The 26,074-nt window shown below is 44.9% G+C and overlaps 2 protein-coding genes across 5 annotated transcripts; both read right to left on the bottom strand.

Annotated features, from left to right (window-relative positions):
• Positions 1 to 8: 8 nt before the first annotated feature.
• LOC115391215 (cingulin-like protein 1) lies at positions 9 to 11,125 on the bottom strand. Of its 3 annotated transcripts, none has more exons than XM_030095306.1 (19): positions 11,000 to 11,125; positions 8,360 to 9,323; positions 8,192 to 8,286; positions 6,923 to 7,028; positions 6,721 to 6,804; positions 6,470 to 6,618; positions 5,513 to 5,654; positions 5,198 to 5,410; positions 4,896 to 5,102; positions 3,938 to 4,042; positions 3,705 to 3,857; positions 3,343 to 3,513; positions 2,979 to 3,131; positions 2,248 to 2,337; positions 1,538 to 1,621; positions 742 to 866; positions 545 to 653; positions 286 to 449; positions 9 to 200 (listed from the first exon to the last, which is right to left on the bottom strand). In XM_030095306.1, the coding sequence occupies exons 2-19, from the start codon at positions 9,311 to 9,313 to the stop codon at positions 122 to 124; spliced, it is 3,183 nt and encodes a 1,060-aa protein (XP_029951166.1). In that variant the 5' UTR covers positions 9,314 to 9,323; positions 11,000 to 11,125; the 3' UTR covers positions 9 to 121. The 3 variants fall into 3 exon arrangements, with proteins under 3 accessions (XP_029951166.1, XP_029951168.1, XP_029951167.1); XM_030095308.1 differs by having other exon boundaries at positions 8,192 to 8,259; XM_030095307.1 differs by having other exon boundaries at positions 8,360 to 9,320; positions 11,000 to 11,087.
• LOC115391217 (transcription factor 12-like) lies at positions 5,787 to 24,844 on the bottom strand. Of its 2 annotated transcripts, XR_003931751.1 has the most exons (14): positions 24,632 to 24,844; positions 22,337 to 22,436; positions 21,104 to 21,246; positions 20,898 to 21,021; positions 20,744 to 20,814; positions 20,256 to 20,347; positions 20,073 to 20,151; positions 19,152 to 19,331; positions 18,191 to 18,311; positions 17,935 to 18,088; positions 15,540 to 15,769; positions 15,226 to 15,406; positions 14,507 to 15,054; positions 5,787 to 5,797 (listed from the first exon to the last, which is right to left on the bottom strand). XR_003931751.1 is itself a non-coding variant. In XM_030095311.1 (13 exons), the coding sequence occupies exons 1-12, from the start codon at positions 24,698 to 24,700 to the stop codon at positions 15,264 to 15,266; spliced, it is 1,506 nt and encodes a 501-aa protein (XP_029951171.1). In that variant the 5' UTR covers positions 24,701 to 24,842; the 3' UTR covers positions 14,077 to 15,054; positions 15,226 to 15,263. The 2 variants fall into 2 exon arrangements, 1 of the variants encoding a protein (XP_029951171.1); XM_030095311.1 differs by lacking the exon at positions 5,787 to 5,797 and having other exon boundaries at positions 14,077 to 15,054; positions 20,073 to 20,146; positions 20,251 to 20,347; positions 24,632 to 24,842.
• Positions 24,845 to 26,074: the final 1,230 nt, after the last annotated feature.

Genomic DNA, 26,074 nt, shown 5'->3' with positions numbered 1-26,074 from the left:
CACCTGAGTTATTGAGTGAATTATGGAGTTAAATGTTCATGATGAGTCCAAAATTTCTCAACCGAGTCCAGAAATGTTCTTCCAGTTTTTTTTTTTTTTTTGAAAATCACAGTTTGGTTGATCAGTCAGAGCCAAAGTCGTCCAAGTCGTTGGTGTCGTTCTCCACAACCTTAATGAGAGGAGGCGATTTCTTCCTACGCCTGTTGAAGCAAAAGAGGCGAGTTACTGGAGTTTAGGAAAGCGGCACGGCTGGGAAGGGAGGGGGGACAAAGAGCCGGCGGTCACCTCATCTCGTTCCGAAGCGCGCTCAGTTGGCCGTGGAGCTGCTCGTTGGCCTCGATCTGCTCGTCCACTTCCCTCTGCAGCTTCTTCTTGGCGTGCTCCAGACGCTCGATCTCCTCCTCCGCCTCGTCCATCTGCCTCTTCGCCGTCTTCAGCCTCTGAGTCAGCTGCGGGGTTCGCAGAGGAGAGACGGTGAATCACGGCTCGGGTCCGCTGCTCCGGGCTCTTCGGTGGACACGCCGTCTCCCTGATCGTCTCCTACCTGCTCCGTCTGGCTCCGCAGGTTGACGTGTTCCTCGTCCGACTGCATCTTCATCTCCTTCACCTTGCGCTCCAGCTTGCGGTTCACCTGTTGCAGGCTGTTGTTGTCCCTGCGAGCGGAAAGCAGCAGGAGAGATTCACAGACATCTTAGACTGTGCGGTGCAGACCCGGGATATATATTTAAAGGTTTGACTCACTTCTCTTCTGCTTGGAGCCTCTCTTCCAGTTCCTGGATGCGACTGTTGAGTTTGGAGACCAGCGAGTCCTGGTTCGTCTTCTGGGATGCCTCCAGATGAGTCACTCTGCTCCGGAGATCTTTATTCTGACAGATAAGAGACAAATAAGGGATTCAGGTTGATTTTTAAAAATAAGCAGCTGACACTGTCTGTCTGACCCAGTCTGTTTAACCCCGACTTCACTCATTTTCCAAGGATTGCTCATTAAAAACAACAACCGAGTCGTGACTGTCTTGTACTGTAATCATAATTTCCTCATGCTCCAGGCCTCCGTCTGGCCAGCGTCCGGAACGCACATGTAAGAAGCAAGCAATTGCTTTTAGATTCTTCATCCTGAAAAACGCCAGCCTTTAAAATAGTACAATATAAACTTTAAGAAGATGTTTATTTTACAGCCCCTCATAGATTTGCTTATAGAAACAATCCTGTTTGTCAAGCGTCAAAATTTGACACACTCCCTCTGTCAACATATGCAGTGGAACGTGAAGATGAGCCGCATGACCAGAGTGCATGAATACCCTTCTAACAGCAAGCAGGACCTGAACCCAGGTCCCTCACACCGACACACGATGGCAGAGAAAAATATACTTGTGGATAACATGGAATTCATTCAGAAAAACTCGTCCCTGCAATATTTTTACAGTCACTTCAAACCATATCTCTGAAATTTCTTTAACCATGTGAAAGTTGGCCTCCGGTAAAGTTCTGATTGAGTTTGGTGCCAGGCGCGGCAGGGCGGACGCCGGGGAGTCGTTACCTGTCTCTCCAGGCTGGTCTTGTCACACTCGAGGTCCTGCCTGACCGCTCTCTCCTGCATCAGCTCGCTCCTCATCTGATCCAGCTGTCACACACACACACAATCAACCAGGAAGAGCTAGGTTAGCGTTTCAGCTGGCGGCGGCATAGGATGATTCCCATACTGACTGAAAACATGGCTGCACAACAGACTGAATGAAAAGCTTATAGCTCAACTCATAAGAGCAGAGGAAATGCTGTCTGGTCTGTGTGTCCACGTCCGATCTAAAAGCTCTCCTCACTAATAACATCCAGAGGCCCTGTGAAGGGAGCGTGAATAGCCGCTCACAATAGTTAGCTGTTTCTCGTCTTTGCACTGCGACCAAAACAGCTTTATGTGTCAATTAGTCCGCAGTGTTTTCCTCTAAATGAACGGTGGCCTACTTTAGCAGCACACTGAAGAGGTGACACACCGTAGATTAAGAGGTTCATGTCGAGTCAGAGGGGTTGAGTCATAAAAATAATAATCCATAAAACTCAATTTGAAGCCGGGTTAGAAGTACCGATCAGCCGCTTTCACTGACGAAACAGGGGAAATCCAGGTCCTCAGCCCTACATCTGTTTCTGATAAAACACATGTAGTGGAAGACTCCGGCACTGACAGGTTGTTACTCTGCAGCTGAGAGTTTAATCCAAGAAAACGCATCAGAAACAAAGAGGGAGTGAACCTGCCTGCTCTTTGGTTTTATCTAACCGCTCCATCAGCCGGTCGGCGCTGCTGCGCTCATCGTTCAGGTCTTCTTCCAGCTGACTGATCCGCCCCTGAGAGGACAAGAAGAAGACAAAAGAAGCGTGCCAACCCAAACTGAGTTCATTTTGAAGGATTCACATTGGAATTTCAACCAAGACTCTTGAGTATGTGAGCAGAAAAACTGAGTGGGATTACGGAAAGTCGATGCTTGAGGGGGAAAATGCAGTCATACGAAAATAACCACTGAAAAAACAAAGATTTTAATTCGATTGTCCACGGCCGTGTTGGACCGAAGGAAACCGGAGTGGGGGTGAGCTGAGTTTTCTGGAAACACCCAGACAGGTCTGATAACTTTTTACAGTAAACACAGGCTTCCTCGGCTGATACGCAGTGTCAACAGTGAACATGCAAGTGTGGCTGGGTAATGTTTTGTCATCAGTAAAGCCAAACAGTGCTGAGCTGTGAGATGCTGCCTCCAGTTCTCTCACAGAAACAGGTGAGAACGTGATCACATGCGTCCGCTCAGATAAACACCGCAGAACGTGATCAAAGTGTGAATGTGGGCTTCAACACGCGTGACGACAGTGAAACAAACGAAGGTCGGCAGATTTAACCTTTCAAAGTTCAGATGGAAGAGTTTGGTCATGTTTTCAATATTATTTCTTTTCATAACCGTCTGTCCAGAGATCTCAGAGAGACTCTGACGTTTTACCTCCATGAGTTTGACCTGCCGCTCTCGGTCCTCCACGGCGGCGGCGTTCCTGTCCTGCAGCTCCCCCACCCTCTGCTCCAGCTGCCGGCCCCTCTGCTGGGCCTCCTGCTGCTCCCTGCGACTCCGCTGCAAATCCTCCTCCAGAGGAAGCAGCTGGATGCAGAACCCGGCACAGAACAAACACGACCGGCAGCGTAAAGCGAAAACGTCTGTCAAGAAGAGGCTCGTTTCTCAACATACATTAATTATTAAACCAGAATCAAAAGGATCTGTTTTTTTTTTTTCATTTTATTACTATTATTATGAGTGAGTCAGTCCTCTGGACGTTCATGCCGATGGACCGGGGAGACAATGAGCGCCACACCTCTTCCTGAAGCTTTTTGGCAGCCTGTCTGGATTTCTCCAGCTCGGCTCCCTTTTCCTGCAGCTGCCTGCGCAGCTCGGCCAACTCCCTCTGACTCCTCTCTTTGGCCTCGTCGACCTGGTTCTGAAGCACATCTGTAGACGCCTCGCACTCCTCCATGATGCTGTTCATCTGCACATAAACAACAGCTCCAGATAAGAGGCTGCATGAAAGACGATGTGCAAGCACAAGAAATATGAGCTGTTCCTGCTGATGCAGCGCAGCTTCGAGGTTAACAAAACAACCTTTAAGGTCGCATTTGGTTACAAAGAAATGCTGGATTTTTGTAGAATGCTGAAGTAAAATCCACGACTTGATCTGACCTTCCTCTGCAGCTGCTCCACGGCCCGGTCCTGCAGCCGCCGCTCATCCTCCAGGTCGGTCTTCGCCTTCCACAGCTCCTCAATTTGCTTCCTCTCATCCTTGAGCTTCTCTTTCAGCTCCCTGTGCTCGTGGTTGAGTTTGGTGAGCTTCCCCTGTCAGATACAAAAGCGACATGTTTTGCCGTTCAGCTGTAATTTTCTTTATTTTTTTCCCAAGCGTTCTTGCTCACTACCTGCACGTCCTCCAAGCGAGTGAGCAGTGACTGATTAGACTGACACATCTCCTCCTCATTCCTCCTCACGTCGTTCAGCGTCTCCTCCACCTGCTGCTTTTCCCTCTGAGGAAGCAGAAGACAAAACAGAACGCTCAGTACCTGGCAAAACATTCGAGGAAAGACCAACTAACGGTCTGGAAAAATCACACAGAGCAAAGCGAACTCAGTGTATTTAGTGTGAGCACCTGTGGCTCCTAAAACACTATCAACTCTTTAACATGATTTCTTTCTGAAGGGAAAAGAAAACTTTGAGAACAAAGCACTGATCTTTTCATGTCAGCCGGTTCAAATTCTTCTTTTTCCATCATTTTGGAACAAGGATTCCTAATTGCTCCACAGTATATCAGACATAGTGCTTGTTGACAGTATAATATTTAAATACTGTGCTCCACTGCCAACTCTATAATGCAATCCAATTCTCATGGCAGCTTTACAGAGCATAAACACAACGGTACTGAGAAAACCTCCTTTGGACGATCCAGACTCGGAGGTAGAGGCATTTCTGCTCTGCCAGTCAGCGTTTGGTATCAGAGAAAAAGTCGTGACAAAGACAGAAAGCAAAAAAAAGTTTTAGAAACTATCAGAACCTCTACTGAGGCAGCTCTGAGTGTTCTGGTGGGATAACGTGAAAGATATTCTGCTTTTTCTCTTTCCCCTGTGTTCTCTCTGTGCCTCCTAACAGTTGCTGGCTTCTATCTTTCTTCACTACTTTCAGTTTTCTGCTGACTCTCGTTTTCTGTCCAGTTCCTTTCTGTCGTCATCCTGTTAATAGAACGCCTTGACTTGGCTGTAACTGATGCTGAATAGATAAAATAGAAGCGAATGATGGACAGTACAGGGGCATATCAAAACATAAAAAGGTGAAAGGCGGATGTTGGATCTCAGCGCTCCTCCACCTCCTCCACCTCCTTCCCACCTCCAGCTGCTTCGCTCTCTGCTCCATCAGCCGCTCGGTCGTCCTGCAGTCCTGAATGGTCTGATTCAGCTGATCCACCTTGTTGTTCAGCTCCTGAACTTTCCCTCTCAGTTGATCTCTCTCTTGGCTCAGCTCCTTCAGCTGCATCTTAGTGGCTCCGCTCTTCTCCTCTGCCTCCACCTTGGCCTGACCCAGCTGAGCATTACTCTGAGACACAGAGTGAAAATGTCAAAATGTCAACTCAGCAATAATCCTCTTTGCAAGATTTCTGAAACCAACAGATTCCCTTTTCTCCCCGTTACCTCTTTGACCTGATCCAGATCCCTGAGCAGCTTCTCCAGCTCCTCTTCAAACTCGTCCTTCAGAGCAGCCAAGTATTTATCGTGAGTCTCCACCTCCTCTTTAAGGGCCCCCTTCAGGGCGCCCAGCTCCCGCTCCCTGTGGCGCAGCACTTCCTCCTGCTCCTCCTTCACCTGCAGCATCTCCTGGAAGTCCAGGCGGAGCTGTGCCAGATCCTGACAGACAGTGAGAGGAAAAAAAAAAAAAAAAAAAAAAACCCCACCCTTGGAGCTGTGGATGATTTCCAACGTGTGTTTTGCTCTGGAAGAGTAATTTACCTGCAGGAGGATCTCTTTCTGCGCATTTATCGCCTCTGCCCTCTGGGCATGGTCCAACTCATCATGCATCTCGGAGAGCTGATGCTGGAGATCTTTCATCTCCGCCTTTGATCTTTCTTTCTCGGCCTTCATCTGAGTCAGCCTGACAAAATAACATTTCAAAAAAATATGCAGGAAAAACACATTTGAGCTCCAAAACACATCCCGGGGAAATGCCGCCCCTCAGAAGCTGGATAAATGATGTTTGATGGAGGCGGATAAAACTGGACAATCTACACAGTTAAACTAAATAGGAATTCATGTGTTTCCAGTCAAACGACCTCCATCCGATCACACGTCACAGTTCACTCGAACGGCCAGAGAGTCTGAGCAGAGGTGCGGTGAAAGAAAGTGGAACACAGTATTGAGTTAAAGTTCAAGGGTAATCTGTTTAGTTCTGCATTTCGGAGCTGTCTCTCTGTCTCTGCTGAAGGGAAACATGTGACTTGATCTGAGGCACTAGATACCCAAGAATCTGATGAGAAGATTTTACAATTCATTTAACGAGAAGAACACGTTTGTTTTACTTCAGCTAAAAACAAGTTCGCTCAACAGCATCAATCTTCACTTCCAACTCTTGTTAAGCAGATAAATAAACACCTTACAGATAAAATATGAAGCAGGAGACTGTGAACCACAGCCATAAACACCATCTGTGCCAAACCGGTCATCTGTCTATAAAGCTGAACAGAGATGAAAAGCTGCATATTTAACCACACTGAGTCCAGTTGTTCAGCTCCCTGTTTCACATCTGCTTTCTTTTTCATTACCTTCTACTTCTATGTTAACAACTCAAACCGCCACAATTATGAAATCCGCATTGAAAAATAACTTCCAATCAGTTTCCTATTTCAAATCATTTGGTTCACATTCTGCATTTGAATTCATTTGTATTTGCGTTTAAATACTCGTCCTTACTGCTGTTTTGTAGACTGGAGTTCTGCCTCAATTACAGCCAGTTTCTCCCTGAGTTTGCAGAGCTCTTCCTGACTTTTGGAAAGTTCTTCCTGGAGTTTCTTCTTCTCCGTCCTCGCCTTCTCACAGGCTTTGGCTAGAGTCATTTCATTCTGTGCAAGAAACACAAGAACAACAGAAGGAAACGTCATGAGTCACAGGAGCAGAAAACAAGTCACTCGAAGGTAAATGTGCTGGATACGATTAAAATACACCTTCATCTTAGTTTCCAGTTTCTCCTTTAGTTCAGATAACTCTTTCTCCAGCGTGGCCTGGTTCTGTTCCAGGAGCTTCATCTCCTGTAAAACAACAAGCAGACCAAGACGCACAGAAAGCAACAGAGTGTAATCGGGAGTTTTAGGGCGACGGCACTGAATCACTGCTGAAGTCTGACAAACATCTCGTGCCGGCTCTCACTTTCTCCTCCTCCTCCACATTCTCAGCTGTCTTCCACTTGAGCTTCTCGATCCGTCCGAGCAGCAGGTTGACTTTTCTTTGGGTGGTGGAGTCGTCATCGGTCGTCCTGAGGAGCCACAAAAACACTTGTTCGGCACAGAAAACAATAACTGAAAACTGTGGAGAGTGGAAACGAAATCAGCTGCAGGTTAAGAGACATGAGGCAGTGGAGAGTCTCCGAACAGCGCGAGGCTGTGCAGTTTTGGTTCACTGAAAGGAAAATGTGTAACTTTTTTTTTTTTTTTTTGATCTGTCTGGGTGTTTAGTGGTTTTGCAGATAATACAGCACATTTTTTCAAAAGGGCAGGAGACAGGCACTGCTAGATCTTATTTTATCTGTGAAAACAAGTTCGTGCTCTGCATTCCTGACTACCGCGTGTTTGAGCACACACAGCTGGAGCAGCAACCCTCAAACACCCTCGACTGAGTTACATATCAGCTGAAAAAAGAGTGAAGAGATAACTGATAGGAAACTAGGGTTACAAGAAAATGATTTCAAAAACCATAAAATAAAACATATGAATAGCTTCCCCTTATAATAGCTTATCTCTCCTTCTAGGCCACTTACCTGTCATATTTTATGACAAATTAGTTCACCAAAAGCTTCTTTAACAGCGTCGACCTACAGCACCAGACACGTGTAGTTGAACACCAGCCTCATTGACTTACTAACTGCAGGTGAGTGTAAACCTGTCACAGCTTTTCCAGACGAGACTCGACATAATGTCACTATTTGCTGCATTACAACATTAAACGTGAACCAACGATTCTAAGATCGTAGATGTCTGACAAACTACAGACTTTCACGTTTATGGTTCCAGTAATCTATTCAAACACAGGAAACCAGCATCAGTCTCACCGATAAAACAAAATACAGCCCGGAGGACCGCGTCCTACCAGATCACAGTTACAACACGCTAATTAAATGTTGTTTGAATATCAAAGAATAATCCAGACAAACTAAGCCTGACGTTATTTCATGTTTGTTTGTATATACATAAAACAAACCTGTAATTTTGCGAGTTTCGAAGGGGCATGCATGCGTAAAGACCTATTTTGTAACTTTTTCCACTGTGATGATCTGGTGGGGATGACATCTGACTTCCTGCAACCGCAACTTGGTACAAAGGTGCATAGACTGGTGAAGGTGTCACTAAGCTCATCTTGCTGTAGGTTCATTTAATTTCTAGCACATGGAAGCTGTTTGGATTTTTAGGGTAAGACACTCACCCGTCCTTCAGGTATGTAAACAGAATCTGTTGAGTTGCTTCTTGGGGTGGATCCGCTGAAAGCTCTTGCTGTCCTTTCAGAAGATCAGGAGTGACCTGATTAGGGAACATATAACAAATGAATACAGTCTTTTCAATGAAGAGTCTGCCTCGAAACTAAGCTCCTTACCAGAATGTCTCTGTCATCGGATTCATCAGTTTGGTCGATAGATAACACGGAGATGGAAGGTTTTCCTGCTGAGAGAGGCTGCTTAGATGCATGATGAAGTGCTGCTTCTTTGTCATGATGGTCTTTATAAAGTGTCGTCGGCTTGTTTTCCTCCCTCTTGTGTACCAAAGTGTTATCGCTGAGGAGTCGAGCTCTGGCTGAACCTGGAGGGTAAATCCCGTCGGGGGTCTCTCCTCTGACTCCCCTCAGAGACGAGGCCCTGCTCGATGCGGAGGAAGACGAGGACGAGTCCGAGACTCGACCGCTGTCCACGCTGCGCGACCGGTGGCAGGCCTGAGAGTCCAGTCTGTGTCTGGGGCCTCGTCCCCTCCGCTGGCTGTTGTTGAACTGGCTGATCAGTCGTCCCACAGACACGATGGAGTCGGTGTCCACCAGGTTTGGGGACTTTGTGGGGATTTGTGCACCTGAGTTGGGAACCTTGCTTTGGGTCACCTCGTGTGGATCTCCTCCTGGGCCCTCGGCAGGCAGAGGGATCCGGGGTTTGATCACATTCGTCCCGGGTGGAGGCCCACTGCGCTGCTGTCCAGCGGTTTGGACAACCAGATTCAGGTTGTTGCTCTCGGGGTCATAAGGCCTCAGGATCTCTGGGTGCTTCTGATAATGAAACACGGAGGAGTTGACGGTCCTCCGTGTGTCCAGCGAGGAGCATCTGTCATCCACTGACCTCCTCACCACACCCGGGTTGTACCCCGCCTGGTGGGTGATGACAGAAATGTCCCTGTGGCTCTCTTGGCCGCTGCTGTTCAGAACCACAAAGGGTTGACCTTTGATCCCTTGAACCTGCACCCTCACTCCAAACAGGTTGTCCTGGCTGCCGCCTCTGGGACCCGGCTGCATGACGTAGCCCCGCTGCGCCCTGACGTCCGGGGAGCTGCTCATCCCGTGTGAGTCCATCCTGACTCTGCTGAAAACACAGACAGGTTTGTTGGAGACGACACAGAGCGAGCCACGGCCTGCATGGGAGAGTGACACGAGAACCGACGCTTCAGGTCGCTTCGAGCTGAACGAGCTGTTTACAAAACACGGGAGCCGGGAGGGCCGGAGCCTCGGCGGCACGTAGCTGCACCCGCCCGGCCCGCGTAAGGCGAGGGTAAACGGACACAGACGAGAGCCTGATATTGCTGCGCAATGAAAACAGCTCCTTCAGTGTGCTAATGACAGCGTGCTATTGTGCAGCCGGAGCCCAGCCGACTGCATGACGACTGCAACTGGCCAAAGTCACCGAGGTGTCGTCACCCTCCTCATGGTATAACATTTGATGGAAACGTCTGGCAACAAATGGATGACTGTCAGACGCACAAACACAAGAGGAGCTCTGTTTAAGTCAATATGCTTCATCTGAAGAGCCTTATCCTGAGTGCAGTCACTCCAAATAATGATAACACTACAGACCGCAGCAAATGTATAAATACAATGAAATAACTGGCGACACTTTTTACATTGGTTCTTTTCCCCCATAAAAAAGTCCCAGTGGCTTTGCTAATATTATGTAAATGTGAAGAATGCTTAATGAAGCTGTTTTTGGTAATAGAAACATTTCAAGTTGCTAGGTCGGACAGAATCCATCAGGGTGTTCAAAATGTGAAACAATGAGTCTCACTCTCAAAACTTGAACCCGGCGTGTTTCATGACATGATCCTCTGTCTGAACCTCCTGATCTTCTTTACATTATAGGATATATTTTTGATGATGGTTGTTAGAATCCATTTGCTAAACTAAATCAAAACTGTCCTCAAGATGGGTTTTAATTAAAAGCATCTGATAAGTCCTTAAAGTCAGAAATTATTATACATGATGGATTTTTTGGTTGTACCTTGTTTTTTTTGGGGTTTTTTTTTTACTTTTCAGTTGTATTTCTGTAGTTACATTCATTTCGGTTCAGAAGGTACTTAAGATGCACACTCTGACATGACTGATAGTTTAAACATTCTTTCATCTGCTACTTTTTCTCAGAATAAAAAAAAAATAAAACTTTTTCTGCTATAATCAGATGTTTATGATATAGTCAACGCATTAAAACTAAAAGTCACTGCAAAACTTAAATTCAAGCACAAGTTTTTTAAAAAAAAAGTCACCAATAAGGAGTTTAGATTGTGGAAAATCCACAGCTCAACAAAACATTTTATTACAAACTTATTTATTAACAGTGTAAGAGTGCATTTATCAAGCCATTCAAACTTATTACAATGCTATAGGTTAAAAAACACACAGCACCATGTAGGAAGAGAATTTTCTCATAAACTTTTTTGCTGTATTGAAACTTTAAAACTTCTGAGCGTATCTCTGTAAACGTATGAATACCGATAAGTTGCGCTGGCAGGCGGCATTTGTTGAAAATCTACGTTTGAGCTGCTTTTTTATTCCCGCTTTCTGCTCAAACATCGCAGCGTGGAGGACGGAGACAGACAGGCTCGTTAAGACGCGACAGAACAGCGTCTGTCGCCTAAAGAGAGACTTTTGAGATGAGAGACTGATGTAAAGTCCGCGTGTTGCTGATCCGCGTCCGGATCGATCAGGTGATTGTTTCGCTGATCGCTGATTAAAACGTCGCTCATAAAGAAACGGGCGAGAAAAACTTACCGGCGGTGCGTCCGGACGGCGCGGTGCGTCGCGGTGTGTGAGCGCGTGTGTATGTGTGTGTGTGTGTGTGTGTGGTGTCCGGTCAGAGTGTCCTGCTGCCTCCGCCCGGACGCGCTCGAACACACACACACACACACACACACACACACACACACACACACACACACACACACACACACACACACACACACACACACACACACTCAAAGGACGCTCCCACACACTCTGCCCACCTCCACCACACGTCTATCCAACGAGGCGGAGGAAACACTCCTGTTTCTGCCTTTCTCTCTATAAATAATAGCTCACGTGTCGAAAATGTCATGTAAAAGCTCCTTTCCTACAACAATGTCAAGGGTTTTTTGTTTATTGGAAATTCATTAAAAAATAGAACAAAAGAAACTTCCCAAACTAGGACTTTATCATGTGTATGCTAATGCCTATACACCCTATACAGCTAGATAATAAAAAAAAAGTAGATAATGTAGTTTATGAAAAAGAGTGTGTTGGGATTTGGATGAGTGAGGGGTTAAAAATGACAATAATTCATAGAAAAATATTTCTTTTAATTTTGCCTCGCCCAATATAAAACAACTGCAGAGACACAAAAGCACCACTAGGTGGAGAAATATAACCATGAGACCTTCACAATTTTATTTCACTTTTCTTCTATCATTGGTTTTCATCAGTCTACAGGTGAAGTTCAGTAATCTATCAACTAAACTGGGTTGGTTCACATTCTTTGGTCAAACTGTGTTTACAACCAATTCAGCCAGCAACTTGTTGACATGAGGGTTATTCTGCCAGCGACAGGCTATGCCTTGCTCGGACCCAGTCTGAAACAGTGAGTAGTTCTTGTTTCATGCGGTGCTTACGGTAATATCAAGCCCCTGTTTCATGCTGTGTTGTCCCACTCATCTGGGGAGGGTGTGGCTGCTGATTTGTCTCTCAGTGGGGGGCGTAGACGGTCCAAGAGATGTTGCAGCTTGTGCAGAGAGGCCGGTGAACTGTAAGATGTATGAGGTGTAGCTCTGTAGTGCAGTAAGGTGCTCTGCAGTGACACTGAAAATGAGGCCATCTGTCATGTGTTCTTGTTCTTAAGGATCTGATTTAATTCCTCCACGCTCTGTGGCTGTGGGTAGTGTAGCACAGTTCTAATGTGCTTTGTCCCCCTTTCCCTATGGAAAAGCTCTAAAGTCAGCTGAGATGAACTGGGGTCCGTTATCAGCGGTGATGGCATCAGGTACACATCAGCAGGCAGACAGGGAGGAGAGGAAGCTGACGACCACTGCAGTGGTGACAGACAGCACCTCTGGCTGTTTGGAGTGGATAGGCGACCACGAGGAAGCCCTGATGCTGTGGGGTGACGTGGAGTTCACCACACCTGAATGTGGGCTCATGTCGTCTGAAGCCGGACGTGTGCTGCAGGAGGCTCAGTTCTGGCTTTGAGGAGTCCTGGCTGAGGTTTCTTGGTTTCTCTCTGGAAAGGAGGTCTGCCACAATGTTCTCCCTCCCTGTGTGGACAAGTTGCAGCCAATGTTTCTGCCACAGCGTGGTCACTGTCAGATGGGTGGAACCCAATTTGTCCATAGTGGAGAATCCCAGGGCACCGAGCAGGTAAGAACATGAAGGCTGGGAGGACCCTTGAGTTGTAATGTACAGAAAAGTGCCTATCATTATGATTATAGTGTGTCCATAACCATACAGCTCATCTGCTCCTGTTTGACTGGGAAAGAGCTGCCAGACTGTAGAATCACCTGAACGCAGCTGTGTCCAGTATAGTGGCAACACACCATCCAGCTCCGCCATCCAGCTCCGACATGCAACGGGTGAAGGGGTTATTGCTGGAGCCCACAGAGGAATGAGTGATAGGGTAGCGGTACTGGGCTGTCGTGGAAGTGGGCGATGAGGGGCAATCTTTAGCAAAGTGATTTAGTTTGCCACAGAGCTGTCATCTCTGTCCTGTGGCTGGGCGGACCGGTCTGTGCCAGTGGGAGCCAGGTCCTTAGCAACTAGCCTCAATGCTAACTGATCAGCGTACTGAAGCCGGAAAGCCGTTTTCACTGCCCAAGCTTTAGACATACCCTGGGATCAGCGGTGTGCACGGCTAAATGATCACAAATAAACTTGTCTTTTAGGTGAACAAATGTGCAGTGGCTGGCCAAGCACCGGAGATCCATAATGCACTGGTGGACAGGCTCCCCCGGTTGCTGTCGGCGCCACTGGAAGGCAATCTGCTTGAAGGTAACACTCTGTGAAACAGTGAAATGTTGGACCAATAAGGCAGAGTCCCAAAACTTGTCCGTGGGTCAGAGTGCAGAAGAAGCGCCGTCCTCTGTTTCCCAGGCAGTGGATAAACAGAGATTTTTTTTTTTTTTTAACTATTTTAATTATTTGGACGATGTGGCTGTGGTTGGGAAAGAACATAACATACCAGTACTCCTTATTTTTTTATAAGGTCTTTTCAGTTTTAGCTAGTGAACATGCTTAGGTCCTTACCACTGTAGAAAAATGACACCAGGAACACACACATGCACGCACACACACACACACATACACACACACACACACACACACCAGCCTCTTATTAAGCAATCCAGTGCATGGGGTCTACTGTGTTGAGAAGGTTGTATTGTTCAGTTATGCTTTGTTCATCAAAGAGGTTTTTGATCACCACATATTTCTGAGGATATCTTTTGCTGTGGTGCTGAACTGGTTTATACAACTGATTAATAGACATGAAAAGCTAAATTTCCTGCTGTTATTTCCTGCTATTAACATTGCAGTCCACTGGGTGCTTATGTTTAAACTTAGAAAACCAAATCTAATGTCAGCATTAAAAATCAACTGATTGTCGAGTTGTTGTAATGGATCTCTTTTTCTTTTTTTCTTTATTATATTCGGTTCTGAAAATACTCATTTTTCATTCATTAATTTTGAAAATATACTTTACTGAGCACTCGTGACTGTCTCTGAACAGGTCTGGACATTTACAGCTGTTATATGATGACTTACTCTGTAATATTATGGGTACTGCAGACACATTTTTCTAATTTACAAGACATTCAGGCAGACTATTTGGAAAAAGAGACATTTATTGCTACAGTATTGTTTTGACACATGCCTGTAGGCTACTTCAAACTGTACACATACTGTACAAGTTATAATAGCATTATTTCAGGTTAATTTGTGTGTAGTTATCTGTTCAGCAGTGTGAAGCAAAAAAAGACATTTATTCTGTAACACCGTCTTGCTCGGAGCATGAAATGAGTCTATGTCTAGAAGACTGCACAAAAAAAGGGTTCTTCTGTGTAAAAGTAGCCAGAGAAGCAAATAAAGACATTAATAAATTCACAATATTTGTATAAAAGATAAGTTACATAACTTAGAAAACAAAAGTTCTATTAAAAACTCAAACATTCAGAGCTGGGTTGACTACATCTCAACAGGAAAAATGAATTTGTTGACCAGTGTTTCAGTAAGTGTAATCCTGTTGAGTGCAAGAACACAAATATGTACTAATAGATGATACAGTCAAAACGTTGAAGAACATTCTGGGAGATCTGTTCATTCACAGAATGGTCAAATCCCTGAAATATTCATACACACACACACATACATACAGGACAAGTGAAATCTGTCGTCTGAACACACTCAAATGTGGGAATGTGGGTCCTCTGAGCTCGGTGGAGAACGGGGAAAATCGTAGCTTTCAGTGGAAGTCGGTGGGAAACACGTCTGGCTGGGCCGTAGTCAAACTGCAGATGACACCTTGTGAAATCTGGATTTCATCCATTCATTTATAATCGAACAGAAAGATCAATAAATATACAAAATATGTACAAAACATCTGCAGTTTACAATGCGTTCGTCTCCTAAAAGATAAAGTTCAGGCACAAAGTTAAAAAGTCCATTTGAGAAGTGAGGAGATGATTGTTCGACTGCATCACATTTTCTGATCGGGGAGCGCGGCCTCTCTGCTCCGACCCCAGTTCAGAAGAAACGCTGCACATCGGAAACAGCTGGATGTTCCTGGGACACTCTCCGTGTAACATCTGGACATCAAAGACACAGTGGCACAGGAAACTGTTACGCTGTTTAATATATCTAAAAGTACTAAAATAGTTTTTTTTTTTCTTGTGTTTACTGAAAGAAATCATCTTGCAACGCATGCATTTGTTTGAACAATGAGTGTTTATCACTGATATGAGGAACTCAGCTCATACAGTTTGATGGCGGACTGGATAGAGTCGGTGTCGGGCGCTCAGAGGTGGCCCATGGGGTTGGCTGGGTCTGTCAGGCCGGGATGGAAAGCCAGATGCATGGACTGCGGGTCCGTCATGACGGCGGACGCCTTCTCCTCCTCTCTCCTCCGCAGACACGCTGCCTTCGGGTTCAGGTTCCGCTCTGCGGGATTCAACCGTCACACAGATATGAGACCTGAGGGACTCGGGGGTTACAGATAACAACCTCTACATTCTGTGATTTTATAGAGTTTACTGGGTGTGGCTTTGTCCGACATGAACCCGGACGCACCCACCTCTGACTTGCTGCTCCAGGCTGAGGATCACGGCCACGGCCTGATGGAGGACCAGCAGTTTGGTCTGCGGCTTCTCGCTCTTCAGGTGCAGCTGACACATGTGGCCCAGCTCCTTGAAGGCCTCGTTGATGTCTCGCACGCGCAGGCGCTCCCGGGCGTTGTTAGCCATCCTCCTCTCACGCTCGCGCTCCGCCTTCTGCTCCGGGCTCAGATCTTCATCCTCGTGGATACTAAACGGCATCAAAGGGAAGAAAACCAGTGCTGTGAACATCTCCACACACGTCACTCGAGCGTCAGTCAAAACTCCGGACTGGTGCGTCTCAAACTGACATTTAACCCTGTGCTGATACAGTGAAGTGAAGTGAAGCGAATACGGTGGATTTCTCTGCCCTCTGCTGGCCTCTGATCCAACATCACGCTACTCCGTCCGTCCAGATCCTTCATTTATTTCATTTACATAAAGTATAAAGCTTTTCCTGAGGATGAATACAGACGCATTCAAAAAAATAATAATAATAATTATTGGAAAATTAAATGTTATTTGGCTATTTATATAATTTTAACAAATTAATTGCAATGTATTAATTTTTTTTTAATATTGATAGTCCAAATTTTATGCTCCAAAGCAAACAAAAATAGGGAAAAACACCTGATCTTATCAAATATTAGATGATTTTGATACTTTATTCATTAATTTGTAAGCTAAAATTCTAAATAACAAAAAAAGAATTCAAATATTTCAGTTTGATTGTAATAAATCTAAAATAAAGCTTGAAATAAATTATACTAACTTTTCCATTGTATCCTTTGCATAAGCAGGAATCCTCCACCTGTGCCTCTCAGAATTATGTCGTGCAGACTGTATGCTTGATGATAATTTAAAAAAAAACTTAATCCACGGTGATGGAAAAATATCCAAAATCAGATCAAAAAAGTGTGTGTTTAGGAGGTCCGACAAGACACACTTTAGCTACTTTCAGTTTGCAATACAGAGAAACGGTTTTCAGCAAACAAAGGCAATAGATAGGAATAATCATATAATGTGTGTAAACTGCTTGGTCTTGAACGATGGGACGACTTTTGTTTTATGAAAACTATTCCCAGAAAAAGTTGATTTGAGCCAATGCTTCTTCATAAATATAAAATTCACTTATCAGTAGACCATAGATTTTTAGATATACATCAGCAGGCAATAGCCAATATTTGTATTTTGACAATTTCCTTTTTTTTCCGCCCCCCAAACATATCCATTTGACTTCATTTTTCTTAATGCAGAAAACTGATGCTGGAGGTCATCCGCAAATGTCAGAAGTGATATCAGTCAACCAGATTACAGATCTCAGTAAATAGAAAACATGCACTCAGACATCAGAGCTGATGTCATGTTCGGTTTGGCCTGAAGTGACCTTCGGAGGCACACGCAGATTTGCACTCTCAGGCCGCAAGATTTTCAGTACGTGTAGTGTAGTTTCAGTCCGTGACACGCGGACTCACAAAGAAACCATCTGTCTCCATCACTTTATGGATCAAATGAACTTGAAACAGGGAGGCGATTAAACCAAACGATAACCAAGAGAAGATAGAAGTTGTACTGCTGTAATTACCAATTCATTTAATGTAATGATATTAACCGTTTCAAACATGACATCATTTCTTGCCTCAATGAAATTTATCAAGATAGAAAAGAAAAAAAAAGTTACACTTGACATTTGTGCAGTGTCGTTGGAAGGCCCATCACACAGGCTTTAATCTGACTTGTGTTTTAAAGGTGTTTATTCCAAACATGCGCTGCTCTGTGGTCGATTATTTCACTCCGCACTGTACCTCCTGGCAGCTGTTCTTATCCTTTATTTTCTTGCTTGAATTGATTGCGACTTAAAGCAACACGGGGAAGAAATACGAGGGCTGAGCTAAATAGGCTGGTCTCGGCCCAGCTGTCGGTCACCGCAGGGGGGCTGACAGTGTTTTAAATTAGTGAAACCGAACAGCAAGAAGGTTCTTTCTCCCGCGTTTGAGTGTAACGCTTCAATATAGATATCTGCACGATAAAACAAAAGGTCATGAAGTTTAAAAAAAAAAGTGCTGAATTTCCTTTGTACTTTTTGGTGGCTGTTGAAGACTGTTGATCACACGTTTCTGTTGCCCTTAGATAGTGTGAAACACGCCATTGCTAGTTAGTTTAATCTGTATATATTGATAAAGAAGTGGATATTAAGATCACATTTTAGTAGTTTAATATACTTAATATTTATCTAGCTAATTAAATTCTGTATTATCTTCTTTAATCTGTGTATACATTTGTATAAAGTGTATTTTGGTGTTTTTAAGTGGATTTCATCTGCATTTCCACAGATCCATCTATTACATGTATGCAAGAGAAAACATTGTTCTATACCTGTTTCTCGCGCTGTTTTCTTCCGGTGTTTTGAGTTCGCTCTCTTCATCTGACCTCTGGCTGTCCGAGCTGTGGCCGTGATTGGTGTGGATCAGATCATCTCTCTCCGCGCTTTCCATCTTCAGCTCCAGATTGCTCTGAACTCCCAAACAGCCTGTGACCATACAACGGACATATATAGAACAATAGCAGACTACTTATAGGCTAAATGTTGACTTAAGAGACGTGAGGCGACGGAACGAGACCGATCACTCGCCTCGGCCTCCTGCTTGCACGGGCTGCAGCGTGGCTCGCTGTCTGGCCGGGTACGGGTGGCCATTTTGCGTGCGGCTCTGGAAGGCTGAGTGGTTGTTGTTGTTCAAACCGACAGTCTCAACCTTTATGACAAACACAGAAGACGATCAGATAAGGAGAACACCGATGCGCCCATGAATTCGTGCTTGGGTATTCAGCAGATGGGAATCCCTTCAAATGTCGACTTTGAACAACTGAGTGGCTCCATAAATCTTCCCGAGCCAGTCGCTCCACATACAGAACACACATCCTCCATCCAGACAGCGGCACAAACATCTGCCCTCTCATCCACTCTTGAGTGGAGCTCTCGCTCTACAGAATTTATTTAATCTCAGACAATCTTAATCCGTCTCTTAAAACTACTGTATAGCCCCGGAACACACCCCTAATTCTCTTCAGGAATGATTCACTTCAGACTGACACATCGTTTGGGGGGGAAAAAAAAAAAATAAAAGTGAGAGACTTTAATACCCCTCCTCCCCCTAAAGGATTAGAATTAAAAAAAAAAAAAACCCTTTTCCACTGCATACATTTTCTCTCCAGCTGGGCTGAAATCCCCTGGTCTGCTGGAGGGAGAAACGCGCCGGAATGGGAGTGCGTGACCCGGCCGTCCCCCATCAGACCCGCAGCGGAATTACAATCCGCACATACTGTACACTCTGCGCCCGGCCGACGCTCCGCGGCGCCCGGCTATTGTGCTCAGTTTACCATTTCAAGGACAACGTGAGGAAAACATGCAGACAGCGGGCGGAAAATTCCTGAAACTGAATTCCAGGAGACACACACACGCACACACACACACACACACACACACACACACACACACACACACACACACACACACACACACACACACGCAACATGGAATTTCCATGCACACCCTTCCACGTCCCTTATATACTTCAAAAGAAATGGTTGTTAACCATGGCTGGAGTGTGACAGGTGAGTGGCAGGGCGGTGCCGGCGGAGCCCGGGTGGCTCTGGTGGCTCTGGTTCAGCAGGCCGTGCACGTCACCGGGCAGGCCGGCCGTCGGGCCCACCGCGTGGTTCCTCAGGACGTGGATCACGTCGTCCAGGCGGTCCAGACGGTCTTCAACCTGAGACTGGAAGCAAGAGGAGACCAATGTGGTTCACATATTTGAATACTGATTAATAATTCACTTTTTCTTTTCCATCAACTGAAATTATTCCAAATTAGATTAAAACTACAATTATCTTGATGTGTGCACATCAGATATGAATCTACTGATTAAATTATCTTAGCAAAGACTGGAAATGTGACAGCACTGCTCAAATGATTCTGCTTCCTTAAAAAAAGATGTCAGCCTAAAAAAAAAAAAAAAACATCCAGTTGATACGTTGGTAGGTTAGTTGCCTCACCGGTCAGACGGTTGTTTGCTCACACACTCAGCAGGTCAGTCAGTCAGTCGTTCGGCTGGTACACTGTTCATTTGTTAGTTTGGTTTGGTTTGGTTTGGCTGGTTTGGTTGGTTGATCAGCTGGTGAGTTTCTCACTTGGTTATTTGCTAGTCGGTTGGAGGGTTGGTTGTTTTTCACTGATCAAATGTTCTGAATGAATGAAATCATTCAGGCCATATATAAAGTACGGCCTGTTTCTACCTTCTTTACTCAGTTTTTCCTCATCAGTAAACAATTGACATGTTGCAGGTATGTTCACAGATGGAAACTTTTCCTAACCATACTTTTCAAGTTTTGCCTAATTGTAACAACTTTTCATATTTTGCAGTATCATTCAATTTGATGCAGTCCTTCTGTGTGTTTTATTCAATCAATATGACCGGTCAATCTATCTTGATGGAGGTGACATGAGGCTCTGCCATTACCATTGATATGAGTGACGATTCGTAATGTGGCGACACTGGCGCCTGAACTGAACTGCGGGGCCACATATTAGTGCCTGGAAGGAAGGAAACAACCACAAGACAACAAGCGGGGGTTAAAATGTGCGGCTTGCGTTTCACCTGTGCAGGGAGAGAGCCGTGCGCTGCGACTCCAGCTTACCTGCGGGTTCCGCGGCGTTCGGCAGCGGAGACGGAGACCGGGCCGGCGTGGAAGAGCTGGAGGGGAAGCTGCTGCTGGTGTGGTCGGGGGAGTAAATCTAACAGCAGAGAGAGAGAGCAAGAGAGAAAGAGAGAGAGAGAGAGAAGGAGGGGGGAGGACTAGGATCAGAGCATGGATCATTTTAAAAGCACCCCTTGTCATTTCTGTGCAGGATTTTACAGCTGCTGCCACCACCTTTGGAGCAGGCTCGTAACCTGAACTAAACTCGTCAATTCTGGCTATTTTACAATTCTGGAGCCAATAAAAAAAAAAAAAAAAAAGTCCTGCAGCACCAGAGTGGTCCTGCTTTAATATTCGCTGACCTGCTGTCGAGGAAGTTTCACATTATACCACTGGGGCTCTCAGGTCTTGGTTTTATGCTCTGACCTGACTGTTTGAACATAATAGGACAGAGATGAGCTGCTCTAATAGGATTGCGGCGGTGCATACTTACGGAGGCCAGAGCTTTGCCCAGGGTATCACCTGTCTGCGACCCTCCTGACATATTTCCCTGACTGCCTGCGACTGGAGAGAAAACAGTTTACGTGAGATGAAAGAAGCACAAGCAGCAGAATTCCAACTCCCTTATCTTCACCCCCCCTCCTCACCTGTGGAGTTCTCTGTGTTGGTGATCGATGGCGTGCGCGGCGCTGCGCTGTTGCGATGAAACGTGGACATGGGCGGGAGACCCCTGTTCATATCAGCAGCCATCACCGAATGCGGGGAGTAGTCCTGAATAAGAGCGCAAACGCAGGGTTAAAACTCTCCGACGGGCTCTGCCGCGAGCGTCCAGCTTCCCGCAGGTGAGTCTCACCAGGTGACTGTGCGTCGGCTGCAGGTTGCTGTAGCTCCCCGCCTGCGCTTGGTGGGTCGTGGCTGCTCCCAGCGCACCTTCATAGCCCTGCTGGTTCAGCCCGTTTACGGCGCTCCAGATGTCAGGTGAATTGCTCATCCCCTCTAAAAAGAGTAACGATTTGTTATCGCCTGCACCGGGACGGCATCTCAAACAGCCACGGAGCTCAACGGCAGGCTCCGCCGAAGACAATGAAAATGATTGAATTAAAAGGTTATCACCTGAAATAGCTTCACCATTATTGTACATTAGGTGGCATTTATCAGAAGTTAAAAAAAAAGTCCCCAGTTTGGGTTTTTCACCTAAACAAATCTTACTTCTCACAGACATATTCACAAAGTGCTATGAATAAATTAAAAACACTGAAGGATTACTGAAGCATATGCTGGTTGAAGCACATCTAATTATTCTAATAGATAAGATCAGAGAATAAAATAAAAGATAAAATCAAATCCAAAAAGATAACATCAGTAAAAGTGGATGTACGAAGCACAGCGGGTGCACGTTTGATTGAAGGTGTTTTCAGATGTTTTTAAAGGAGAAAACTCATGGAGCATATAGTCTATGACGTGAAATGCATGAACACTGTTGGCTGCTTGTAAAGATCTTGTGAAGACCTTCAGAATAAAAGTCAGTTTAACCTCACTGCTGGTGTGTTGTTCTCATTGTTTCCTGTGGCTCCTCCAATCTTACTTGGTCTCATGTAAACATTGCATTTTCTTCAAACATAAAGCCTAGATTTAGAGGATTTTATGAATTTTCTCAACAACTGCTTTGCTTTCTAATGAAATTTGCAAACACATAGAGCTTAACCTTAAGTAATGTGCCGTAGTCAAGCAAAACTTTAACCTTCATTGCTTTGAACAACTTCTTAAATCTAATCAAATGGACCAGTAATAATATAGATTAGTGCTATTTGTTCACAGCACAGTAGTTATAAATGTTCTATATTTTATTTGTGCTTGTATAATGACTATAGAGAACTGTAAATCACACAACTTTATAGGTGGAATCTATGAAGTGCAAGATCAGAACATTTGACTGTTTCATTTCCATGTGATAAACCCGTCTGATTTCACTCGGACTCTATTCTTATTATTTATCATGAGAGGCGGCCTGATCATTGAGTAAACATCGACCAAAGGAAACCACTGTGATGCTGAACACATGTAATTGAATTGTGCATGAGCTCACCAAAGAATGTGCTGGCGAACACATTGTTGGGGCCCTTGGTTGATGGATGTAAAGATGAATTCTGGTTGACGTTGTCGTTGCTGGGAGACTGCCCATAAACCTAAAAAGATTATTGAGAGAATAGGAAAGAAAAAGAAATCTTTAAATATATATTCAACTAAATAAATGTGCATTTGTAAATCAGCCAAATAGATCTAACCGGGACAAACATTTGAATACAGTCGGAGCGAGCCGAAGCAACAGTATTATGAAAACAAAGCAGAGAGCTGATGCACACTTAGAGCTATTGCGATAATCCATAAGCTGCAGATCCATGCACCTCCTCATCCGGATTTAGGAACCATTCACCATGAGAAATCCCTGCCCTAATCATGATCAGGTTCGGCGGGCTTCAGAAGACTGGGACACAATTCCCTCCCAAATAAAATTGAATTTCAAGCCTTCTCATGTTTTGTCCTCAAAAGGAAACCAAACAGAAAACTGAATTCCCCCCCTAATAATCCTCCTGCAGTGGAAAGCGAAATACTGCCCATCTCAAGCAAATCTAAGAATTCAGCTCAACATGCCTTCATCTTATGCAGGTTTTTTTTTTTTCTTTTAATGTAAAGTATGGTGCTGCACATATGCAGAAAACACACCGACACATGCTCGCGCGCACACACACCAAGAGGTCTGGGCTGCACCTGCACCTCTCTCCACTGCTTTGATGTGCCCCAGGAAATGAAAATAAACCTCCCTGCGCAGCATCAATGGGGTGTCAGTTACCCGGACGACAAGTTCTGTAAAGCAGGCTATTAAAGACTCTCTTGAGTATGCTTGTGCACACACACGCACACACACACACACAGAGCCGTGACCCTGGTTGGCATGAGTCCCATGGTGATTGTGGGCTAGGCCAAACAGAGGAGCCCCTGTCGACACCGGGCCCGTCTGAGCCGCCATGGGCAGCATATGGCAGAGGATAAAGCCAATTGTCCTCCTTACCATCAGCATAGCAGGCGACCCGTTAATAATGGTCACACCCCCGCCCCAGCACGCCCTCTCTGGCCCCCACTGGAGAGGGGCCGTCACCATGGCATCCTCTTTTAGCATAGCATTGATTTAGGGGCCATCAATCATGGAACCACAAATGACGAGGGACATTTTCCAAATTGGCAAGACAGAAGAGCATGAAAGTCAAAAATCTGGATTTTGACTTGATTTCGATCCTAAAAAAAAAAAATAATGTGGAATTTCATTAAATCTGAAAACTGTCACAAAGTTGTACAAACAGGGCCGCATATTCATTTTCGTCATATTAATTCTTGCACAGCCTTGTGATGCTGGATGAGTTAAATATCAACTTGCTATTCAAGACCTATGCTGTGCTCCGCCATGGCCAACTCCAGCCACATGCAACCAATTTTCTGCCTCTGTGATCCACGATGTCTGGATATGGTTAGTCTCACAGAGATCAAAGCTGCCTTTGATAATGGCTGCAGTGGTGGAGGGACTGCTCCAACATAGCAGGGTTAAATCAAATAGAAATAGCAGCAATCTGCTTCATGTCAAGATGTTTTCTGCTGCTAGGCTTGACTACATGGTACTCAGCAAACAGGAAGCGTGAGTCTCACTGGCTGCATTTTAACAGGACTGACTCTTTTTTTTTCTTTTTTTTTTTAAAGCCCAAACCCAGTGAGATGAAACATAACAGAATAAAGCTATTATCAGGGGTGTTGTGCATGGCTGCTTGTTTAATTTTGTGTGATTTTATGAGACAGAAATCGAATTATCATGTGAACTGAAAACCTCTTGAGGAAAAAAAAAATAAACATAAATCTGCATTTAGCTGACCAGCAAGAATTCAACCTTATGCTGTGCAAAAGACTATTCTTTCTTGGATACTACATACTTACAACTGTAGAAGTTCAGTAAACTTCACTGTTTGTCACTGTTCTCACACCTTCAAGTCACAATCATCAGCCTCCCTGTTTCTCTCTCAAACACACACACCCAAAGAAATACAACTTGAATTTTTCTTAGATGTGCAGGTTGGGAAACATCAAACTCAAATGTCTTTCCAAATAACTGCAACTTTTATACAAGTTGTACATTTAAACAGATTTCCCACTGATGATAATTTAGAAAATTCACATCCATCAGAGTCACAATGTTCAACCTCACGAATACAAACAAACAAACAAGCACAACATCAACAAGAAGACAGTCTCAGAGCATCACCTCTACACACCCTGACAGTGTCATGACATCTGAAGGAAACCCGGCAGACATACACATTAAAGAGAGTGCACTTACTGGTTTCATGTTGTAGCAGTACATCAATGAGTTGTTGCCTGTGCCAGAGACAGGATGAGCACAGTACATAACTGTGTGTGTTTCAGTGCAAGACTCCAGGCTCTCAGTACAGTCCACACGCAGCTCCTCTGTCCTGTGTGTATAGTCCACATGCACTCCTTCCCCTGCTGGTCATGCAGCTACCCGCAGACAACTTATGCAAATCAGGGCCGGACCATTCCAGGCAGCAGAGAGGGGTGGTGCTGTTGGTGCTACTACAGCAGCAGGGCTGGACTGGTGAGACTGGACAGCACTCATTATATGGGCTTCATTCTTAAATGAGGAGGAAAAATCTGCAAAATAAATACAGAGTTTCACTGTACTTTTTACAAATTTGCGTTTGGCAGAATGACACTGTGCAAAAAAGGCATGGTAAAAATAGCTCAAAGCAGTAATGGTGAGGGAATTCCCCACCCAAGTGTGTCCAAAATGTCTCCTTCACCACATCAGAGCAACCCAACACAATCATCTGTGTGGTGATACATGTTTTCTGTTTCATGTTACCCTGTTCTTGTGTCAGCCCCTGTTAGAGACAGACCAAATGCACGCGGGTCCAGAAATCCTTCCTCAGGACCAACTAGAGGTTGTGACGCCAACAAGATAATCTTCTAGTAGACAGGTAGGGTTTCCAGTAAACAGAGGATACCACACCCTTGTCTGACCTACATTTACAAATAGATCCAAATCTTAATTTGTAAGCACGTGTGGCGTGCAGAGCTCATCCAGAGGCTGGGTTAAAGGTTATTTATACCGTAGTCTGTCTGGGTGATGCGTTAACTACAACGTAAAACGGTCAGACTTCCTGTTGCAGGTCAGTTCTGCTGTCTGCTGTCCTGCAGCCAAGTCAAACGACGATCCTGAATCAAATCAGCTCAGTCTGCTCATTTATTGAAACCGCAAACTAGTATTAAAACTTCCTTCTGTCTCTTAATGCAAACGACAGAATCACTTTTGCAAATATGACACAGAGAAATGGAAGTAAGCTTTGTTAAAGACTGCAATATGTACCATCTTCTGCGCATTGCACGAAAGCCAGCCACGACAGAGGGGGGGGGGGAAAGGCACTACAGTTGGCACCGTCACAGAGCCGCAGCGTGGCACACTGTCCTGGCAATGCATTTTGTCCTATGAAGACCTAGCAAAAAATTAAAAAAAAAAAAAAAATCCAATCAAATGACTCCCACAGAGACAACAGCACAGTCTTTACCTTTAACACGCTGTCCTCCCAAATCTACTGTGTTTATGTTGAAGTCACAGAAACTGCAGTGTGGAAACTACTGAACCAGTGATGGAGAATTTCATCTTGAACACTGTGTGAGTCCGAATGCATCTTGAGTTGTGCATTTGTTATCTATTTGTATAAAAGTTTTTTTTTTTTTAGGGTTGGGGGGGCACTTTTTTCTT

Source organism: Salarias fasciatus, chromosome 7, assembly GCF_902148845.1.
Source record: "Salarias fasciatus chromosome 7, fSalaFa1.1, whole genome shotgun sequence".
Classification (NCBI taxonomy): domain Eukaryota; kingdom Metazoa; phylum Chordata; class Actinopteri; order Blenniiformes; family Blenniidae; genus Salarias; species Salarias fasciatus.
This window is presented reverse-complemented; position numbering and strand designations above follow the sequence as displayed.

Bases quoted from the DNA above. Each gene is read 5' to 3' on its own strand.
- LOC115391217 (XM_030095311.1), bottom strand. From the start codon at position 24,700: ATGTACTGTGCTCATCCTGTCTCTGGCACAGGCAACAACTCATTGATG. The intron at 21,247-22,336 runs GTGAGCTCATGC...TACTCTTTTTAG, and splicing joins GTTCGCCAGCACATTCTTTG to AGGGGATGAGCAATTCACCT. The intron at 15,407-15,539 runs GTGGGTGCGTCC...TGAATCCCGCAG, and splicing joins CCTGGAGCAGCAAGTCAGAG to AGCGGAACCTGAACCCGAAG.
- LOC115391215 (XM_030095306.1), bottom strand. From the start codon at position 9,313: ATGGACTCACACGGGATGAGCAGCTCCCCGGACGTCAGGGCGCAGCGG. The intron at 8,287-8,359 runs GTAAGGAGCTTA...TTCCCTAATCAG, and splicing joins CCGATGACAGAGACATTCTG to GTCACTCCTGATCTTCTGAA. The intron at 3,132-3,342 runs GTGTGGCGCTCA...TTCTGCATCCAG, and splicing joins CCAAAAAGCTTCAGGAAGAG to CTGCTTCCTCTGGAGGAGGA.